Below are 20,868 nucleotides of genomic sequence, written 5' to 3'. Positions count from 1 at the left end.
TCGATCCCTAGCCAGGGAGCTACCCACATGGTACAGTAGACCTCTCCTGACTCACCTGCTGCTCCCCTCAGCAGTGTATTTTAGTCAATCCACCTGTAATCCCCACTCTGTCTCTGGTGAATTCTCTTACTCCCTGCACCTTTGGCTTACACCCAGTTCTTGTATGATAAATAAATAAATCTTTAAAAAAAAGATTTATTTATGCATACAAGAGCTGGGGTACAGACCAGAGGTGTGGGGGGTGAGAGGATTCACCAGCGACAGAGTGGGGAGCAGAACAGGCAGATTGACTGAAATACACTGCTGAGGGGAGCAGCTGGCGAGTCAGGAGAGGTCTACTGCGCCATGTGGGTAGCTCCCTGGATGGGGATGGAACTCGTGCTTCAGTGGCTACGGATAGCTTCATAGGTTGCATCTTAACCCCTTGCACCACCAGGGAGGCCCTGTATAAATAAATCTCAAAAAAAAAAAAAAGAATAGGACAATTGTATGCTTACTAATATGGAAAGATCTCTGACATGTATGTTTAGTTTAAAAAAAGGTGAAGTTAGTGTGTATACTGTATTACCATTTGTTTTTAAAAGTAAAAAGTACAATGGGGAATGACTGCTAATGAGTCTCTTTGGGATGATGAAAATGTTCTGGAATTAGATAGTGATGACAGTTGTACATCCTTATGAATAAACTGAAATGTACTGAACGGTAAACCTTGAAAGGTTAAATTGTATAATATCTGAAACGCCTCTACACAGAAATAGCAAACCATTTCTAAAAGTATATATTAAGAACTGGCAACAGAGATAGCTTTTGAAGAGGGGGAGAGAAGAATGAGAATTGAAGGCAAATGTACTCTTCACAACATTTACTATTGTATGCCTTTTGAATTTTGAAATATATTCAGGTATCACCTAATCAAAAAATGATCAAATATTTTGTAAATAGAAGGGCATCTGTTTATCAAATCTACTTCAGCAACATAGCAGCTAATTTCTAAAATTTGATCTGCAGTTGCACAATGCCATTATGATTGAGCTTTCATTTGTCAAACTACCAAATGAAGAAGTACTTGAAAGTAATATGAAGAAATTTATGTTTAAACTAATTAAAAAAAAAAACTACAGAAGGTGTAAACTACCAGGGAAACTGGGCCATGCTAATTAGGAGGAATTAATTGGATAATTGCATTTCACCTACTTAAATTCCCCCGTCACCTTTAATTGGAATAACTTTCCTCTTTACTTCCAGTCCCTAACCATTGTGTGATATTGATAGTGTTGTGTAATAAGGTTCTGAATCCCACATCAAGAGTGACTTTATTTCAGTGGAAGATTCCACAAACACTGTGTAGGCTGATAATAATAGAAATAACCTTGCGATAATGGAAGAGGTGACTGAAGCTGGTTAACTAAAAAGAGAATCACTTTACTCAAATACGTTGATATACTATTACATCTGATTAAGGTGATTTGAGGAGCCACGAGGAGGAGGCCGAGAGAGGTAGAAATGCAGTTAGAGATTTTCTGCACAGCTTGGCAAGCAATTTGCTAAAAGCTGTTAGTTGTGCATGTATTTGATCATTTCTTATTCCTACACCCACTCCTTTTCTCCCCTCAATGAGAATTGGTTCAGAGGATATTGAATGACTCTTGAATTTCTTAGAAAAATAAAGAAATCTTGAGAAAACCCATTTGAAACAAAGGGATGTGTTTCCCACAGATGGAGACCAATGTAAAGCAGGAAAAAGCTCCATTCCCTAACTTTGTAATTGCAAAATGAATAGACTCTTATCTTGCTTTTTCTCCTGTTGCTTTTGTAAGGAATGCTGTGAACATAAAATAGAGAACACTCTTAAAGGAGAAAGAGGAAGCTATGTAACATTTTCATTGTTTTAGATATATAACCAAAGAAGATGTTGCTGTGGCCTCGATGGACAAGGTGAAGAATGATGGGGGCCATGTCCGTCTGATCACAAAGGAATCCTGGTCACACCACCCTTCTACAAAGTAAGGTTTTACATACTAGTAGGACACTGTAGATCTCAGACTACTTCTTTATTTTTTTTTTTTTAAGATTTATTTATTTATTCAAGCACTGGGTATAGTTAGAAGCGCGGGAATGTGAGAGAATTCACCAGAGCCAGAGCGGGTAACAGAATAGGCAGACTGACGAAGTACACTGCTGAGGGGAGCAGTGGGTGTGGCAGGAGAGGTCTGCGCACCATGTGGGACCCTCGCCAGTGGCTGGAGATCGAACCAGCGCTGCAGAGGCTGCGGGTAGCTTCGCAGCCCAGCGCTCAACCACTGTGCCACCAGGGGAGGCCCTCAGACTACTTCTTTAAATTTATGTATTTGTTTTTGTAGTAATACTTTAACTGTGTGTGGGGACTTTACAGGTTACAAAGAATTTTCACAATATGGTAGTTCTGCAGTTTTCCTAACAACCCTGTGAGGCACACAATGTCTTCACTTAGAAATGACTTGCCCCCAGGCCACCAGATTCTAGGAGACCTATGGTCAGATACGGATTCTGCTCTCCAATCTTGAGCTCTTTCTAGCATAAGAATTTTTTCTTATAACACTTATTACAAAGGAGCGTGGAAAACAGGCAAAGCAGTTGTAATTTCCATGTAGGACTTTTCATCAGAATTGACCCTTGTACCTTTTCCTTTTTATGTATTCTGACAGAGTGCGTTTCTTGTCATGTTTCATTTCTGATTTTAATTCATTCAACTCCGAGTTTATCTGTAGGAAGTACACATTTGGCAAGTCTTCTGCTCTGGTTCCCATCAGCACTGTGAGCTGTTTCCTACGGGCCAGTAGAGGCTGGAAAACCTTATGTATGGAGACCTTAGTTGATGGCTCTCTGTCCTAATGGTGTGACCCAGGGCATTTAGGGAACTCAGTAGCTGCTGACTTCAGTTGGGTTTTACATTATCCTGTCCTTTCCCAGCCAGAAGAAGCATTTTCTAACTTATTCTCCAATTTCATTAGATGTTTTAAAGTCTAATTATTTAACTTGAAGACTTCTGAATTCCCAGAGAGGTAACACATTTGATTTCCAAATATTTTTTGACACACAATTCTTTCCTTTAGTTTGAATGGAATATCAAGTGCAGACTATAGGTATTTTGTTTCCACCATAATTGACAGAATCTATGAGCCCTATGCTTACTGTCTGGCAGGATATTATGTATGTAATGGCCGTTTAGACTAGAATTAGTGCTCATTAGTTACCTATTCATTGTTTTGTTTAATCCAGAAAATTTCTTGAAGATGGAGCCTCTGTCCCATGTTTAAATCCCAGCACAGCCCAAGCTGATCTCACTGAGAAGCCTTCTACATCCAAAGGCTATTTGCAAGCTGTGGATAATGAAGGAAATCCACTTTGCCTCCGTTGTCAGCAACCCACTTGCCAAACTAAGCAAGAGTGTAAAGTGAGTGCTTGGGATTCACGGTTTTGCTCTCTGCAGTGTCAGGAGGAATTTTGGATTCGATCTAATAACAGTTACCTGCGAGCCAAAGTATTTGAAATTGAACATGGTGTGTGTCAGCTGTGTCATCTAAATGCACAAGAACTCTTCTTACGTCTGAGAGATGCCCCTAAAAGTCAAAGGAAGAATCTTCTGGATATTACCTGGACCTCAAAGCTCTCATTAGAACAGGTAAATTATAATCATGTGATATATAGAGGCAGCATTAGAGTGAGTGATAGTCATATTCACCGATTTACTTTCTATTTTAATTTTGTAATATGGGAATTTGCAGATACATGTATGTGTATATACGTGTGTGTGTGTGTGTGTATACATAGAGAGAAAATAATCAACAATACATATACCTATCACCCAGCCATAAGAGTTATCAGTATTTTCCCTTCATTTTCATCTATCTTTCATCTCAATTCTTTTTTTTCTCCTGGAGCTTTTTTCTGAGTACCCAGTATTATGCAGTGCAGTATTAAGGTATTCATAAAAATTTTTTTAATTGAAATAACATTGTATTATAACTATTTAACTTTCCAGTACTTATGGAAAATCAGTATGTGCATATACTACATGACTGGAATTACTTTAAAGTAAATTGCAGTCTTTCATTTTATTTTCAAATATTTTCATTATGTATCTCACACATGAAGCCGCCTCACTCTTCCTTTCTCTTTCCTCCCTTCCATTCTTCCTCCCATCCTTATATATTCCATACCCCAATACCCATTATCATACCAAATGAAATTATTACTCCTTAATTATAAAGTGAGTCCATATTTGGTTTCCCAGATTATCTCAGAATGTCTTTATATAGTTGTTTTGTTCATATTAGAATCAAAATATGACCCGCACATTGCTTGTGATCATTATACCTCTTATGTTCCATTTAACATTTATTATTAGCATCCCATCCCTCTTTTACACCACTAAATATAGAAGAGACTAGAGCATTTGCCTACAGAATTTCCCACTTTCTGGATTTGTCTGCCTGTATCTATGTTTGACATGTTTCTCTATCCACGAACTTCCTGAATAATGCTTATAAACTCTAGATGCTTATGTAGATATCAATTAAATTATTTGCAGAAGAGATCTTAACAGATGATACATTGCATCAAGAGGCAACCATAATCAGGTTGATCCCCTTTTTGTGATGTTAATATTGAAGGACAAGGGGCAGGCAGATGACCCCCAAAACGTAGTTTATTACAGTGAGATGGAAACTTACATTTGTTCATCCCACTTTAAAATGCAATTTTAGTAAAGCAACTTATGATAAAACTGTATTTAGCTCAGTATCATTAATATTCACTGTGATTTCCCAAAATCAGATAAATTTGTTGTGATCTAAACAGTTCTACATTTCAGATTAGAGCAAAATGTGTAGTTTGTGGTGTGCTTAATTTTTGAAGATCACTCCTGCGCCACTCTTCCCACTAATTATGTTGGATAAATTTCTGCCAGTTAGTCACATAATACGTTTTTATTTACTATCAAATAATACATTTATTTACTACTCTTGCTGAATTATGACAGAATTAACAAGCATTTCTGCAAAGATGAATTAGTGTGATTTTGAGAGTGAGGGAAAAGCACTGTTTCAATGATACCTGGAGTTTCTGAAAGATCCTTTAATCTAACTGGTGAGGGACATGTTGCTCCCAATCCAGGGGTGTCGGCCAGACTCCATTTACTGTTTGCCATGTCAGTATGGAGACTTTCAGAAGACACAAATGAAAGACTCAAGGATATCTTGAAATCATCTGTGAGGAATATGAAACTAGACTCTAAAGCAGAAGAGCTGAGAGGATAAGGCACCAGTTCTCAGATATGGAGCACCAGAGAGGAAGTAATTCTTTAAAGCTATGAATTCAGGATGTTGAAGATTGGCCCTGTGGGAGCAAAGAATTACTGGGAAGAATAAAGAAACACCATCAGGGTCAGAGATCCTGTCAGAGTGGAGACTGCCCAGAGCAAGAGTCGGTTACAAAATGCAGAACCATAATGGATTTCCCCCCTAAGAGTGTGACATTTTCTTGATGTAAGCTGGCCATTTGTAATTGCTTCTAACAGTGCCAACCTCAAAAACAAAAAGCAGTATATATTTTCTAACAGAATTTGGAAAATTCAGTCCAGAAGAGAATGGTAAGTCAGTCAGTCTGGAGCAATTTTTGGCTCGACCAAGTCTATCGCTGCTCCTCGCTGCCCCCTGGGGCTCCTCTCTGGCAGGAACTGTAGGGCCCTGACACTGACTTACATAGCTGGCGGTCATCAGATTGATTACAGTATTTTTTCATGTCCAAGTCTAAGGAAACAAAAACAACGCTTTGAACTCATCTTTGTGATATTTAAACAACTGCTTTGAGATGGTGTATGCTGGTTTACAATGATGGGTAAAATGTTAAAATACACCCCAGTTTAATGTAGGTCATCAGTGGTTAAATATAAAGTGTATATATATGAACTGACCTACATAGTGTCTGCTTTAAATGGACATCTTTGATTCCAAATATACAAGTTACCAAGGTTTGTTCTAGAAATTTCATTCTAGTCTACGTAACTTTGGAGGTTCCCAGGTGAATAGTATAAAATTCCTGGTGACAGGTATTCATATTAAACTGTCATTGGTGTAATGATGAGTATAGCTAGGTCAACAATTAAAGAGTGAGTCAGTGATAGAAGTTTTCAATTTCAAATCTATTCCTATTTTCTTAGTGTCGTTTTAGTGACTATATAAACTATCTCAAAGGTACAGAATCAACTGATTTTTTTTCCCCCAATCTATCAGGAGTCTTGATATTTTATATCTGCTTGTAATTTTTTCAAAATGTTAGATAAAGGGGGAAAAAAAGCTTTCAGAGACATATCTTACTGCTTTCAAATTGCTAACCTAGAGGGTTTTTCCTACTCACAATGAAATCTATAAAAAGACATCCCAATGTATTTCTCCCTGTGATTTTGCTGTATAAACACAACTGCACAATGCAAAACCAACAATGTGTGCTGGAAATTGCTGATCTTGTGTTCCTATTGCAGCTTAATGAAATGATAAGAAACCCAGGGGAAGGGCACTTCTGGCAGGTGGACCACATCAAGCCAGTGTCTGGGGGAGGAGGACAGTGCTCCCTGGACAACCTGCAGACTCTGTGCACCATCTGTCACAAAGAGGTCAGTGAAGCTTGCAGACACACTTGACTCCATGCTGGGACATCAAATTGAAAATTGTGCATTCACTCGTGGAAGGTTATGGGGATGAATCTGTATCCCTGGTCCCAGATGTATTTTATTCCTTTCATTACATAGCACTTGAGTTTCCTCTCGAGGCCTGTATAAGTTCTGCCACAGAAGAGAAGCTCCTTCCTCTTTTAGTCATTCCAGGATCAGGAAATTTTCACCACCACCTAGAAGAAAATAATTACAACTTACATCTTGCCCAGTCTTAAAGATACCCAGAGGCTCAAACTAGCAGGTTCATGAATTGGGCAGTGACAGGTTTTTATTTGCAGCTAAGGTTGTCCCAAAATATCTGAGATTAATAAATTACCTCTAGTACCCACTCAGTTCAACATGCAAACATTGCACTGTTGGCCAAAGTATGAAACCTGTTAACCTTGGCACATCTTTGAGTCACTACCTGTTATTTAAAACAAGAGCAAAAGAATTACATAGCATGTTTACCAACACGGATGAATTTTTAACAGGCAGGCCCGCAAAAAGGCAGTAGGATCTAACTGTTGAGATAATCTTAGAAAGAAGCATATATTCAGTATCCAACTTTGTGTCCCAACTTTTTTTTTCACTGATGGCAAGATTTAAGCATTTTTTCATGTTCCCATGATAAGCACTGATAATGTTTATCATCTGAAATGGCTGCATCTTATTTTGTTGAGTAATCTACTGTGGTTTAGCTATTCTCACGCTGATGAACATTTAAGTTGTTTATGTAAGATGTATATAAGATGTTTTATACATTTTGAAATCATTCCTCATTCTCAGGTACAAAATCACCAAGTTACAATGCTTGGATATTTTTTAGACTGGATTTCTTTTCCAAACTGTTTCCCAAAGAATTGTACTTAGTGTTTTTCCTCCAACAGCCAATGCGTGCCCATTTGACTGCACCAATTAGTGCTGATGTGGTGGAAGAATGGCCTGCCATTAGCATTTTTAAAAAGTATCTTTAATGAAAAAAAATTGTATTTATACTTTTTAGAACTATTCAGAACCTTTGCCAATGTTCACAATGAATGAGCAGTTTCTTAGTCTCTTAATATTTTAGATTGTTTTGTTTTAGTTTTAAACTTCCTTTCTTCCCACCTCTGTGGAATTCAATTGGGAAAAGAAGTCCTGTGATTTCTCAACTATGCAAATTATTAACAAATTCAAGACCTATACGAGAATAGAGATAAAGCCAAAGGAAATTCAGTATCTTCTGTAATTACTTGTGATTCTCATGAAAAAATTTATTTGTACTCACAGCAAAGGAATCTACTTCTGGTTCATCTCATTTTTCTTCATTGGATTGACTGTTAGGTTGAGAATGGCTTCTGAGCCTAGAAAATAGGAAGCAGGAGGACTTTGCATACTCTGTGCTCTAGGAAATCCCAAGATTCCTTGCAAGCTCCCACTTGGATGAGGAGAACCATGTCCTCTGATGTTCCCAAATGTAGAATTCACAGCCTCACTGAGTAGCAAAACATCCCCAGAAGTGTGTGCATTCTTCACAGCATCTGGTCCTAAGTGAACCTAGACTCTTGGGGCACTTATCGGAGCTATGAGATCCTCTGCTTTGCAGTTTGGTAACTGCCCCGACTAGCAAAGCACTAGGTGTGGTGGCAATTGATTTTGCCAGACTAACAAGGTTTACACGTTTTTACTTCTATAGTCAGTACATTTTTCCTAACATGTATCTGTGCTTTTTTTTTTTTTTTTTAATTTTTAGAGAACTACCAGACAAGCCAAGGAAAGAAGCCAGGCCAGAAGACATTCTCTAGCATCAAAGCATGGATCAGACATCACACGATTTTTGGTAAAGAAATGAAGTATAAAAAATCTTGAATGGATGACAAATGGTTTACATATGGGGTAATTTAACACGAATTTTTTCCCATGTTTGATATTTTAAGAGTGAAAATTTTCAGAACAAAAATTAAGAATTCATTTTCCCTTTTCATATTATGCTTTTAATGTTCGGTACCTTTTAAAAGTACTTCATGGAAACTGAGATATAACAACACTCTCAATTAGGTTTTAGTAAGGTTTTTGTTAAGCTTTCATTCCTTCCGGTATACCTTAATCATGACATTATGCATAGATTACATTTGAATATTATATTTTCAATTACCTGAAAAGTGCTGCTGAATTAGTAATGGTCCTGGAGTGCTGTGGGTATAAATGGAACACTGCAAAACCATCAGGGAAATTTCAGAGGCAAATCATCATTATTCAGGGATTCTGGACTAAGTGTGGACAGCCTGCTTAGTATTCAGGAGAGACTCTTCTCAGTAAATGCCTCCAAAATGGGCTTGGGGTACACATTCTCAGTGTTGCCTTTTCTGTTTTATTTCTTAGATGGTTGTTTATTGGAAAGATGTATTTGAAAATAAGCTCACTATACCTTTGTGTTTATGGGCAATTTGAGGATATGGGTAAAATAATTGTTAAACTATTGAATAATATTAAAAACCTGAAAATATGTAAAGTGTCGTTTAAACCTCTTTTTAATTAGTTCTAATGTGTAAAACTAGACTTACTATCTAAGTGTCCATTGTTTCCTGGTTTTGTTTTATTAAAAGTATATTTCTGGTACCTCATTTAAAAGGAATGATAATGATAAAACACTTTACATGTCTCAGATGAGACATGTATTAAAAAAACACGATGGTGATGTTAAAATGTAATTGATACTCAAAAAAAAAAGTGATAATAAAGCAAAACCAGGACATAATCCTGTTAGTATCATGAGAGTCGAGTCAGCTACACAAAAATACAGCAAAAAATTTCATTCAGAAGAGGCACCTTTGTAAATTCTATTTGGATGTAAACTAATCGGTATGAGCACATTCTATTTTAATGAGTAGCTGGTGTTTTACATCAAGGACTTGTTTATAGACTATACAATCATAAATTGTCCTTCTAGAGTTATAACATTTGTTACTATTTCATTGTATGAAATCAAATAATGTTGTTTACTTTGTAAGTTAGATTGGGTTTTCTTTGGCCTCCTTTCTGCTTTACTGGTCAGGCTCTTCACAGTTTTCTGCCTCATTGCCAAGGTAACCTAGGACTTCTTGTGGTTGAGAGCCAAGAAGCCTACACACTGCTTTTCTTCTAGCATGGGGTGTTTGCAAGTGAGTCTTTAGTGTAAGTAGGTCAGATTTGGTGGCAATTCTAGGGAGAAAATGCTTACATGTAAGAACGATATGAATGTGTGAGGTGAAATGACCCATGACAATGGTTTCTCTGTGCCAGATTGCAAAATTGCAGCCAATTAAAAATGCTATAACAGCATCAAAAAGAATTATAGTACTTAGGAATAAGTTTAATCCAGGGGTGAAATATCTATACACTGAAAACTATAATCTGTTAATGAAAGAAATGTGAGGGGGGGCCTCTCTGGTGGCACAAGGGGTTGTGCACAGCGAAGCTGTCTGCAGCCTCTGCAGCATGAGTTCAATCCCTGGCTGGCCAAGAAGCAACCCACATGGCTCAGCAGACCTCTCCTGTCTCGCCCACTGCGCCCCTCAGCAGTGTATTTCAGTCAGTCTGCCTGTTCTGTTCCCTACTCTGGTGAATCCTCTCACCCTCCACACCTCTGACCTGTATACCCTAGTTCTTGTCTACATAAATAAATCTTTCAAAATGGAGGAGATGCAAATAAATGGAAAAATATTGTGTGCATGGACTGGAAGAATTAATAAATTGTCCATATAGCCCAAAGCAATCTACAGATTCAGTGCATCCCTATCCAGATTCTATTATTTTTCACAGAAATAGAGCAAATAATACTAAAATTTGTATGGAATCAAAGACAACCACAAATAGCCAAGGCAATCTTGAGACACATAATTTCAATATCAGTGTGATACTGAAATTAAAAGTCACATAGATTAATGGAACAGAATAGAGAACTCAAAAACCTATGCACATATATCCAACAAAATTTTCCACAATGGAGCCATGACTATACAGTGGGGAAAGGATAATTTCTTCAAAATAAGTGGTTCTGAGAAAACTGGACCCCTACTTTATACAATACATACAAATTAACTCAAAATGGATTGAAACCATGAATGAAAGACCTGAAATCATAAAACTTATAGAAGAAAACAGGATAAATTCCTTGACATCAGTCTTTAGATTTGAGACCAAAACCAAAGGCAACAAAAGCAAAAATAAACAGCTGGGACTAATTTAGGTGAAAATGCTTTTGAAGGAAACTATGAGAATGAAAAGACAACCTACAGAAGGGCGAAGATATTGAAAATCACATAACCAATAAGGGGCTGATATCCAAAATATATCAGGAACTAATAAAACTCAATAACTAAAACAAAACAACCAAACATATAACCCAACTAAAAATAGGCAACAGACCTGAATAAACATTTTTCCAAAGACATACAAATGACCAACAGGTATGTGAAAAAATGTTCAACATCACGAATCATTAGGGAAATGCAAATCAAACCCACAATGGCATATTACCTCATACCTATAGGATGGCTGTTACCAAAAAGACAAAATATATTGGTGAGAATGTGGGGTGTGTGTGTGTGTGTGTCATGAGGTGATAGTCTAATTGTGGAATGTTACATAGTGTAATGACACAACTGACATGGCACAGCCTACTGCTTGCCTAGGTGAGGTAACAGCCTGTTGGGGCCCTGTCATGTGTGTGGTCCCTCATTAGCTGAAACATTTTTCGGTGACTCACAACTCTGTGTGTGTTCTAACACACACACAGTGCAATATTATTCAGCACAATGCAGTATTATTCAACTCAACAAAAAAGACATCCTACCATTTTTCACAACATGAACCAGAGGGTATTATAAGTGGAATAAGACAAATACTGCATGGTATCACTTTTATGTGGAATCTCAAAGAAATGCTGAACTCATAAAAACAGTAGAAAAATGGTTACCACAGACTAGGAGATAAGGAGAGGCTGGCAGATGCCTCAGTAAGGTCTGAGGCTCTCATGTATAACATGGTAATGATATCTGATATCACTGTAAAGTAAAACAAATTTTACTTTTGAGGGCAGAATTTATGTTCTTAGCAGGAAAAAAAAATAAATGTGAGGTGATGAATACATTAATTAACTAGATGGTGGGAATCCTTTCATAATATATATATGTATATCAAGTCATCACATTGTACCCTTTAAATATCTTACAATTTTGCCAATTATACCTCAGTAAAGATGGAAAAGAAAAATTGTATAAGGAACAATGAGCACTTGCCATACAAATGTTGACTGGCCTATCCCTTCCTACCATATCTGAGCTTAATGTCCTCCATCCACTGATTTGATCTTTACTTGTGGGTTACATTGACATGAAGAGACTGGGGCTGAAAATAAAGACAGATAGATCTCATAGCAAAGACCTTAGAAGCCAAATACTACAAGGGCCTCCCTGGTGGCCGAGGGGTTAAGAGTTAGCACTACCAACCCGAAGGCCCACCGCAATGGCCTGAGTTCCATCCCCGGTCAGGGAGCTAACCCACATATGGCACAGCAGACCTCTCCTGTTTTGCCTGCTGCTCCCCTCAGCAGTGTATTTCACTCAGTCTGCCTGTTCTGCTCCCCACTCTGTCTCTGGTGAATCCTTTCATCCCCCACACCACAGGCCTGCATCCCAGTTCATCTATGCAAAGATAAATAAAATTTTTAAAAGTAAATGGTACAGGGATATTTTAGGCAGGCTGTTCTTTCATTCTCAGTCTGAAAAAGAAGCTGCCCTTTATGGATTACAAATGGAAAGTTCCAGCAGAGAGACATGAAAAGTGACAGGACAAACTGGGAACCTTGTATGCAGAAAAAACTCAGAGTGTCCCCCAAAGAAGAATATAGCTGTACCACACAGGATTGAGTGAAAAACAAAAGGGCCAGGACAGGTAGGAAGAAAGAGGGTCCAGATCTGAAAATACAGACAGGTTACTTGATGCGCGTTAGTCTTAGAAAAGGCTCTGGATGCAGGGAACAAAAGTGAGAATTGAAACATGGGGAGTGAACCAGTTCACAGTATGGGAACTGCGAGAAATGCCTGCACTGAGAAATACGGTTGTGCAGGTTAGTGAGGCTGTGCTCTCAATCCTGCATTGGGAATACAGCTGTTTGCCAGGGTGAGGAATGACAGTGCTGGCTGCCAGGGTGAGGAATGACACTGAATGACATCGCTCCCTAGACATTTTCTGATGACAGACAAAGTTGCTTTTAGTAGCCCCAGAGGTATGGTGGAGATCTCATGAGGAATTGGTAAAGGAATAGGCACTCTCATAATTAATCACAATTTGATGTACATTTCTTAGGGAGATTGTCCTATGACAAATGAATAATCATTTTATATTTCCTAACCATTAATGGAGAAAGGATTTTCTGCCCACGTCTTTACTAATAAATCTTCAGATCCCTGAGTAAAAGATTTCAAATATAGTTTCTTTGAAAATAAAAGTATGAAGCACTTTTTAAATTATATGTCAAAGAAGTCGACATTCTTGAATTCTTCAGAATAAAGTGGAAAAAACTGTTTACTTAAATGATACTGGATGATGACTATCGAACATCAAAAATAGCTTGTGGAAGTATCTCATTTTCTGTTGAATATTATTAACCTCTTATTCTACCTTTTATTTTTTCACACAAGGGAACTGTAGGTTCCTAGTCCCTACACAAGTCTATTTAGATACCCAACCACCAGCAAAATGCTCCTTCTCTTGTCAGTTGCTCTATATTTTTAAAGGTGTTTTTCTACCCTAGTTATGTTCATATTTACTGCCAACTACCCCTCTGATTCAGCAGCTGCTCTCTTAGCTCTCTGAAATCGAGGCGCTCTGTCTCACTGGTAGATACTAGCTTTTCACCCCCCATCAACTGGCATATGGAACACCTTAAAAATATTCTGCATTTACGGATGACTTGGTGAAGGAAACTCTATGGGGACTACACGTGAGGGGGTGGGGGGAAGTAAATATTGTTTAAAAAATGAACAATGATGTAAAAAATTAAAGGAATTAATAAAAAATAAATAAAACCTTAAAAAAATATTTTGCATTTCCTGGAATATTGATTTCATAGTCTCTTTGCTTTTATATCTCTGTCTTCCCTGCAATCAGAGTTCATCATACATTAAAGAAAGCTCAAAAATCTGGGTCTATGTGACAAGAAAGGTCTGTTTAAGAAATATCCTAACACACTATGATGTAAACTACAAAATAAGCTGAAAAACAAACAACAAAATTTAGTCACCTGGGCAAAATATAGGCGTAACACTACATGACATGCACCTCAAAGACATCTTTACAGACACATCACCCAAAGCAGTGATAGTGAAGGCAAAGATAAACAGCTGGGACTACATCAAATTAAACAGCTTCTGCACAGCAAAAGAGACAATAACCAAAACAAAGAGAAACCCCACCAACTGGGAGAACATTTTTGCACCCAACACTAATGATAAAGGACTGATCACAAAAATCTACAAAGAGCTGATGAGACTCAACAAAAACAAAGAAAATAATCCAGTCAAAAAAAATGGGCAGAACTAAAAAGAAACTTCTCCGAAGAGGAAATGCAAATGGCCAACAGGCATATGAAAAATTGTTCAACATCACTTGTAATCAGGGAAATGCAAATCAAAACTACAACGAGATACCATCTTACACCAGTGAGAATGGCACATATTAAAAAACTAGCAACAAAAAATGTTGGCGAGGATGTAGAGAAAAAGGAACTCTCCTGCATTGCTGGGGGGAGTGCAAACTGGTCCAGCCACTATGGAAAGCTGTGTGGCGATCCCTCAACCTACTAAAGATAAAGCTTCCAAATGATCCAGCAATTCCACTCCTAGGTATTTACCCAAAGGACACAGAAACATTAATTCCAAAGGGCACCTGCACCCCTTTGTTTATAGCAGCACTGTTTACAATAGCTAAGCTATGGAAACAACCCAAATGCCCAAAAATGTAGACGACTGGGTCAAGAAGATATGGTATATATACATAATGGAATGTTACTCAGCAATCAAAAAAGATAAACTCATGCAATTTGCAGCAACATGGATGGGGCTGGAAGGGATCATGCTCAGCAAAATAAGCCAGAAAGAAAAAGAAAAATACCGGATGGTCTCACTCATAGCCGGAATTTAGAAAACCTAAATAAGAGACCAGGAAAAAGACTAATTGCAATAAAGTAAAACTCAAAATCAATAAGCAACTGTAGACCAGAGACACACTACAGTGGGGGGTGGGGGGAAGAGAAGAGGGATTAGGGTCAGAAAAGGGGGGTGGGAATTGTATGGGGAATATAACCAAAATGAATATGCATACATTATGCAAAAATGAAAAATGATGTAAGAATTATATAAAATAAAATAATTAAAAAAAATAAAGTCACCTGAGCAATCATGCAAAATGTTTTACCTGCTTTCCACTGGTATTTCCTTTATTGTCTCAACTCATGTTTCATCATTCAACAAATGCATATCTTACAAGGCATACTGAAACATTGCTGTTGTTCTATTGTTGTTTTGAAATCTGCTTCATGTAAGGAGGTTTGAGGAGGATAATGTCTCTCTCCCCACATCAAACTGGGAGTCAATAGAGAAATGAGATGCGGGAATCGGACAGCTGTAGTTCAGAGTATCAGTTTTGTAGTTAACAAAGTAGAATCAGAGATCACAGCACATAACTGCTCCACAGTATTACTGTAGAATCAGTACTAACGACCCACCTTTTGTTTCTGATTTTAGTGATTTTAGTCTCCCTTTGTTTTTAGTCCTTAGAGCTAGAAGTTTATTAGCTCTGTTGATCTTTCAAAGAAACAACTCTTGGTTTTATAAATTTTCTCATACTAGTTTTCTATTTATCTTTGCTCTAATCTTTATTATTTCCATTTTTCTACTAGCTCTGACTTTATTCTTTTTCTTTCTATATTACGTTATTGATTTCAGAAATTTCCCTCTTTTTTAATGTAACATTTACAGTTCTAAGTTTCCCTGCTAGCACTGTTTTTGCTGCATCCCATAAGTTTTACAGTATGTTTTTATTTTCATTCTTGTCTGTGTTTTCTGATTTCCCTTGTGTTACCTTTGTCTAAGGTGGTTATCTGATTTTCGTAGTTTTGTGAATCTTCTCATTTTTCTTCTATTAATAATTTCTAAGTTTATCCTGTTGTGTTCAGGAGATATTTTGTAGGATATATATGTATATCCTATTAAATATCTATATTTATATGCAATAAAATATCTATAGACATTTTAAATCTATTAAGACTTAATTTGTAACCTATATATAGTCTGTCCTAGAAATATCCCATGTGACCTTGAGAAGAATGAGTCTTCTGTTGTGTATATTTCTGTTAGATCTAGTGGTTTATTGTATCATTCAAGCCCTCTGTTTCCTTATCTTCTGTCTAGTTGTGGAGATATTTAAGTATCCAACTATTGTCTTTTAATTGTCTGTTTCTCCTTTCAGTTCTGAAAGTTTTTGCTTAATATATTTTGATATTCAGCTCTTAGGCACATAAAGGTAAATGTTCATATCTTCTTACAGTATTGAAACTTTTATTAATATATACCACCCTTCTTTGCCTCATAACTTAAAAAAAAAGTCTATTTTGTCTAATATTAGTGTAGCCATCCCTGCTTCATTTGGGTATTATTTATGTGGAATATCCCTTTCATCCTTTCACTTTCAATCTATTTATGTCTTTATATCTAAAGTGTAGTCTCTTGTACACTGAAATCTATTGGATATTTCTTAAATCTATTCTGCTAATCTCTTTTGATTAAAAGTTTGAAGGGCCTCCCTTGGTGGCGCAGCGATTGAGCACTGGGCTGTGAGGCTGCCTGCAGCCTCTGCTGCACCAGTTCGTTCCCCAGCTACCGGCAAGGGTCCCACAAAAAAAAAAAAAAAAAAAAAAAAAAAAAAACTTTAATACACTTACATTTAAAGTAATTATTGATAGGGAAGGACTTTCTGCTATTATTTTCTATGTACTTTATAGCTTTTTTTCTCCCTTATTGCTTGTATTATTGACTCTTTGAATTTAGTTAATTTCTCGTAGTGAGACATTTAAATTTCCTTCTCTTCTCATTTTGGGTATATTCTATAGCTATTATCTTTGTGGTTACTGTGGGGGTTGCTTTTAATATTCTAGAGTTATAACATTCTAATATAAACTACACCAGCTTAACTTCAAAAATATACAAAAACTGTTTCTTTACAGCTCCATCCCCAACTTACTTTAGTTACTGATAATCACAAAATTACAACTTTGTGCATGTGTGCGCACCAAAACAGACTAATACCTTTTTTATTCATTAGTCTTCAATCATGTCTAAAATGAAAAGGACCATTACAAACTAGAGTTATAATGAAAGCTTTTATAAATTGCCCACAATTTATATTGACTGCAGATATTTGAGTTAATTCATGTGATTTGAGTTACTGTCTAGTGTCCTTTCATTTCAACCTAACGGACTCCCATTAGTATTTCTAAAGAACAATTTTGACAGGTATAATTTTTGGTTCTCAGTTTTTATACTTGCAGCATTTTTAGTCTATCAATTCTGCCTTCTGGTCTCCAAAGATTCTGATAAGTCACTTTTCTCTTGATACTTTCAAGATTCTCCAACTTTGACTTTAAATGGTTTGATCAGAATGTGTCTCAGTATGGTTCTATACTAGGTATCATTGAGCTTCATGGATATATTTATTCAAGTCTTCAAACTTGGGGAGTATTCAGCAATTCTTCAAATAATCTCTTTCCTCCCCACCCCTGGTGGAAACTCCCACAATATGCATGATCAAGAAGATCTGGGTGTGTGTATGGGTGTGTGGGTGTGTGTGGGGATGTAGCATATATACTCCATTATTTTATTTATATACATATATATTATATATGCAATGGAGTACTACTCAGTAATCAAAAAAGATTAAATAATGCCATTTGCAGCAACATGGATGGAGCTGGAAGGTATTATGCTAAATGAAATAAGCCAAAAGGAAAAAGATAAATATTAGACAGTTTCACTTATATGAAACTGAATTAGAGAAACTGAACAAAAGGTCAGGAAAAAGGTAAAACTTGCAAACTGACCATAGATCTGAGGCATACACCAGGGGAGGGAAAAAAAACAAGGGATGATGGTGATGGAAATGAGTGCTATGGTGGTGGGAAAACAGGGACTATACCAGAGGGGAAAAATCAAATATTGTTCAAAAATTAAGAACGATGTAAGAAAATAAAAAACTAACAATTAAAAAAACCTATTTCTGTGTTCCTGAATTGGCTATTAAAAATGTAAAACCTGGCATAGAGAGGAGCCTTCTGCTCTTTGGTCAGGGCAGGACAGCAAGAGACCCAGACCAGCTTCTGAAGATCAGAGTTTGGCCTCAGTCAAGCCAACTTTTGTTCTCATCCATGACATTATGTCTTCACCCAGGATAGTTGAGAACGTTTGGGAAATTCACACTCTAAAAATATTTCCTTTTTTTTCATGTAGGCAAGATAATACAGGAGTGACAGTGGGTTACTAAGAATGCAGTTCCCTCATTATGTAACACGGACAAAAATAAAGAGTGTTCTGGGCCAAAAATAGAGCTGAGAAAAAAGAATGTGAATAAATAGCACTGAAAAGTCATTATTTACTCAAACTGTCAAATGGGTGAAGAACTTACAGAAGTTTTGATGTCTGTCCCATCACTTAGTTAGGTCTGACTGGCCCCTGGAGGGAGCTGATGTCACTTTCCTGACAAATCTTTAACATAAGCAAATATGTATTTAGAGGAGGCCACTTTAAGGTAAGTGGCAGGAGTGATCTCGCTCCTTCCTGGTCATTATCAAAGTGGTAAGACTGGAGCTGTTAAGTCATGGGCATTTTCTTATGTAGTATCATCCTACTGCATGTCATGTAAGGGGAAGGATGCAGGTCATATTAGAGTGCAGACAGAGCAGCAATTTTTCTTGGGGGCTGCTGTGTTGGCAGGTGGCTGTGATGGGGCTGATTACATGCCACAAATTCCATGCTTGTGCTTCCCTCTCACAACAGAGCAGCTGTCCCCTCAGGATTCAGAACTGGGCATCCAAGACTCCTCCTTGTTTTCACTGCCCACTTCCCATTATTGACCAAGTTCTCCGATGACTTGATGACTTAGCTGGGTCTTTTTGCCTCATTGCCACCAGGATGAAGTGCTATAATTGGGAGCTAAACACCAAGGATTGCCAGCAACCAGAAGCTTGCAAAAGGCAAGGCAGAAACCAACCCTACAGGTTTCAGAGGGAGCATTATCCTGCCAATTCCTCAACTGAGGACTTGTAGACTCCAAAATTGTGACAATACATTCCTGTCTTTTTTAAACACTTACTTTGTGATAGCAGCTTAGGAAACTTTGTTAAGGCAGCTTAGGAAACTAATACAGTGGATACATTTTTTTTTTCCTCTTAGGAAATACTTTTTATCATAGGCCTAAGCACCACCATCAATCAACTCACCAGTTCTTAGCTGCTCCTCCAGCAGGAGCCGGCGTGTACAAGTCTATCACTAGAGCTTTTTGCCACCTTATTTTGAGACAAAAATGAAGACAAACCTGCAAACTTAAACAAACAAATATTCTATCATTGCTCTGCACACACATACACAAAAGGCAACATTTTTTTTCAGCCTAATAGGCAAGAAATGTTAACTTTCTTAGAGAGGGTCATTTAACTGGAAAGCAACAGGAAGGAGTATTATCTCTGCTCTAGGCCCCACATGCCCAGGCTTGTTTCATCTAGTGGACCACAACCCCAAACCCTGTCAAAGACTGGGCCCATTCCTGTCATCTCTGAGTAAGGCTTAAGTAGGGACCTTTAGTTCAGTTGCGTTCCTTGATGATAGCCATACCTCTGGAATGTTCCCAGCAGTAAGTGGGACTGTTCACTTGAGGGGGTTTATCCACGGCCACCAGTCAGACATCACAAACTGCCAAGGGAAAAAGTGCTGGCTTAGAAGCTGTGCTGACATGAACTAGCTTTATCTTTTTTTATTTCAAGTAGCCAAGTCCACTTTTACAAGAGGGTGCCAAGCTCTACTTCTCAGAGTTAGAAAAACACTAGCAGATCTTTCAGAAGCTAGTATTCTTTCTGAAATGTTCTGGTTTCATGATCCCCAGTGGTCAAAATTAAAGACCAGAAGATTCCTTTGCCATAGAGAAGCATGCATGAATGCACACAGTCATTCATTAGCTCATTATTCAGTATCAAGCCATATCTATTATCCTGCAAGCCCTGAAGAAGCTGGTAGCAAGAATGGGGCAGTATATAGGGTTACAGTTGACTTGAAACAGACTACACCATGGCTCCATGCTCTTGCTTTCTTCATATCCTACCCTAACACTACCCTCCAGTTCCTGGCAAGGAACAGTGCACTGCAACCAAGACTGCCCTTACTCGGAGCAGAAGTGTTCAGTGTACCCATCAGTGCAAGGGGATGATTATCTTCCCTCCAGGAAGTCACTTCTCTTCCTTTCTTAGAAATCTTTTTACCTCTCTCTGAACACATTTGTTACTCTGCAGACATGTATGCAATAGGCAGTTGTTCTCACCTTACTTGATGTCTCAATAGTATTTGACACTATTATATGATCAACTCCCACCTTCTTGAACCATTGGTTTTTTCTTTTTTTTTTTTTTTTTTTGGCTTCTAGAACATCACACTTCACGTTTTCCTTCCACCTCAATAGCTACTTCTTCGTCTCTCCTAAAAGACTAAGACCGAGACCTCTTCTCTTTGCTATGCGGTCTCTCTTTAGGGGTCTCCTATGTCCGGTGGCTTATATACTGGCCATATCTAGTTTCCCAATTTACGGAACATGTTTGAGCCCCTTTCTTAAACTCCAAACTTATTTTAAGCTGGTATTGTATTAGCTGAGTATTGTTATTTTGGATATTCTATTATTCGATAGTTATCTTTTGCCATGTAACAGACTGCCCCCAAATATAGCAATTTAAAATAACAAAAATTATCTCACAGTTTCCAAGGGTCAGCAATCCAGGAGTGACTTTACTGAGAAATTGTCTTCAAATTGCAATCATCTGAAGGCTGTGGAGAATCCACTTCTAAGCTTACTCATGTGGTTGTTGCCAAAAGCTTTCAATTCCTCACCATGTGGGCCTA

General features: G+C 37.6%; 1 protein-coding gene across 1 annotated transcript in view; it reads left to right on the top strand.

Annotated features, from left to right (window-relative positions):
• Window positions 1-8,525, top strand: part of ZRANB3 (zinc finger RANBP2-type containing 3) — a gene marked incomplete at both ends in the record, with an annotated part of 159,661 nt that extends 151,136 nt beyond the window's left edge. Inside the window, 4 exons of the mRNA XM_084231578.1 lie at window positions 1,893-2,003; window positions 3,259-3,661; window positions 6,521-6,652; window positions 8,427-8,525. Of these exons, the coding sequence (XP_084087704.1) occupies window positions 1,893-2,003; window positions 3,259-3,661; window positions 6,521-6,652; window positions 8,427-8,525 (745 nt within the window). The remainder of the gene's footprint in view (window positions 1-1,892; window positions 2,004-3,258; window positions 3,662-6,520; window positions 6,653-8,426) is intronic.
• Between the last annotated feature and the right edge of the window lie 12,343 nt (window positions 8,526-20,868).

Source organism: Talpa europaea, assembly GCF_964194135.1.
Source record: "Talpa europaea genome assembly, chromosome: 1".
NCBI lineage: Eukaryota > Metazoa > Chordata > Mammalia > Eulipotyphla > Talpidae > Talpa > Talpa europaea.
This window is presented reverse-complemented; position numbering and strand designations above follow the sequence as displayed.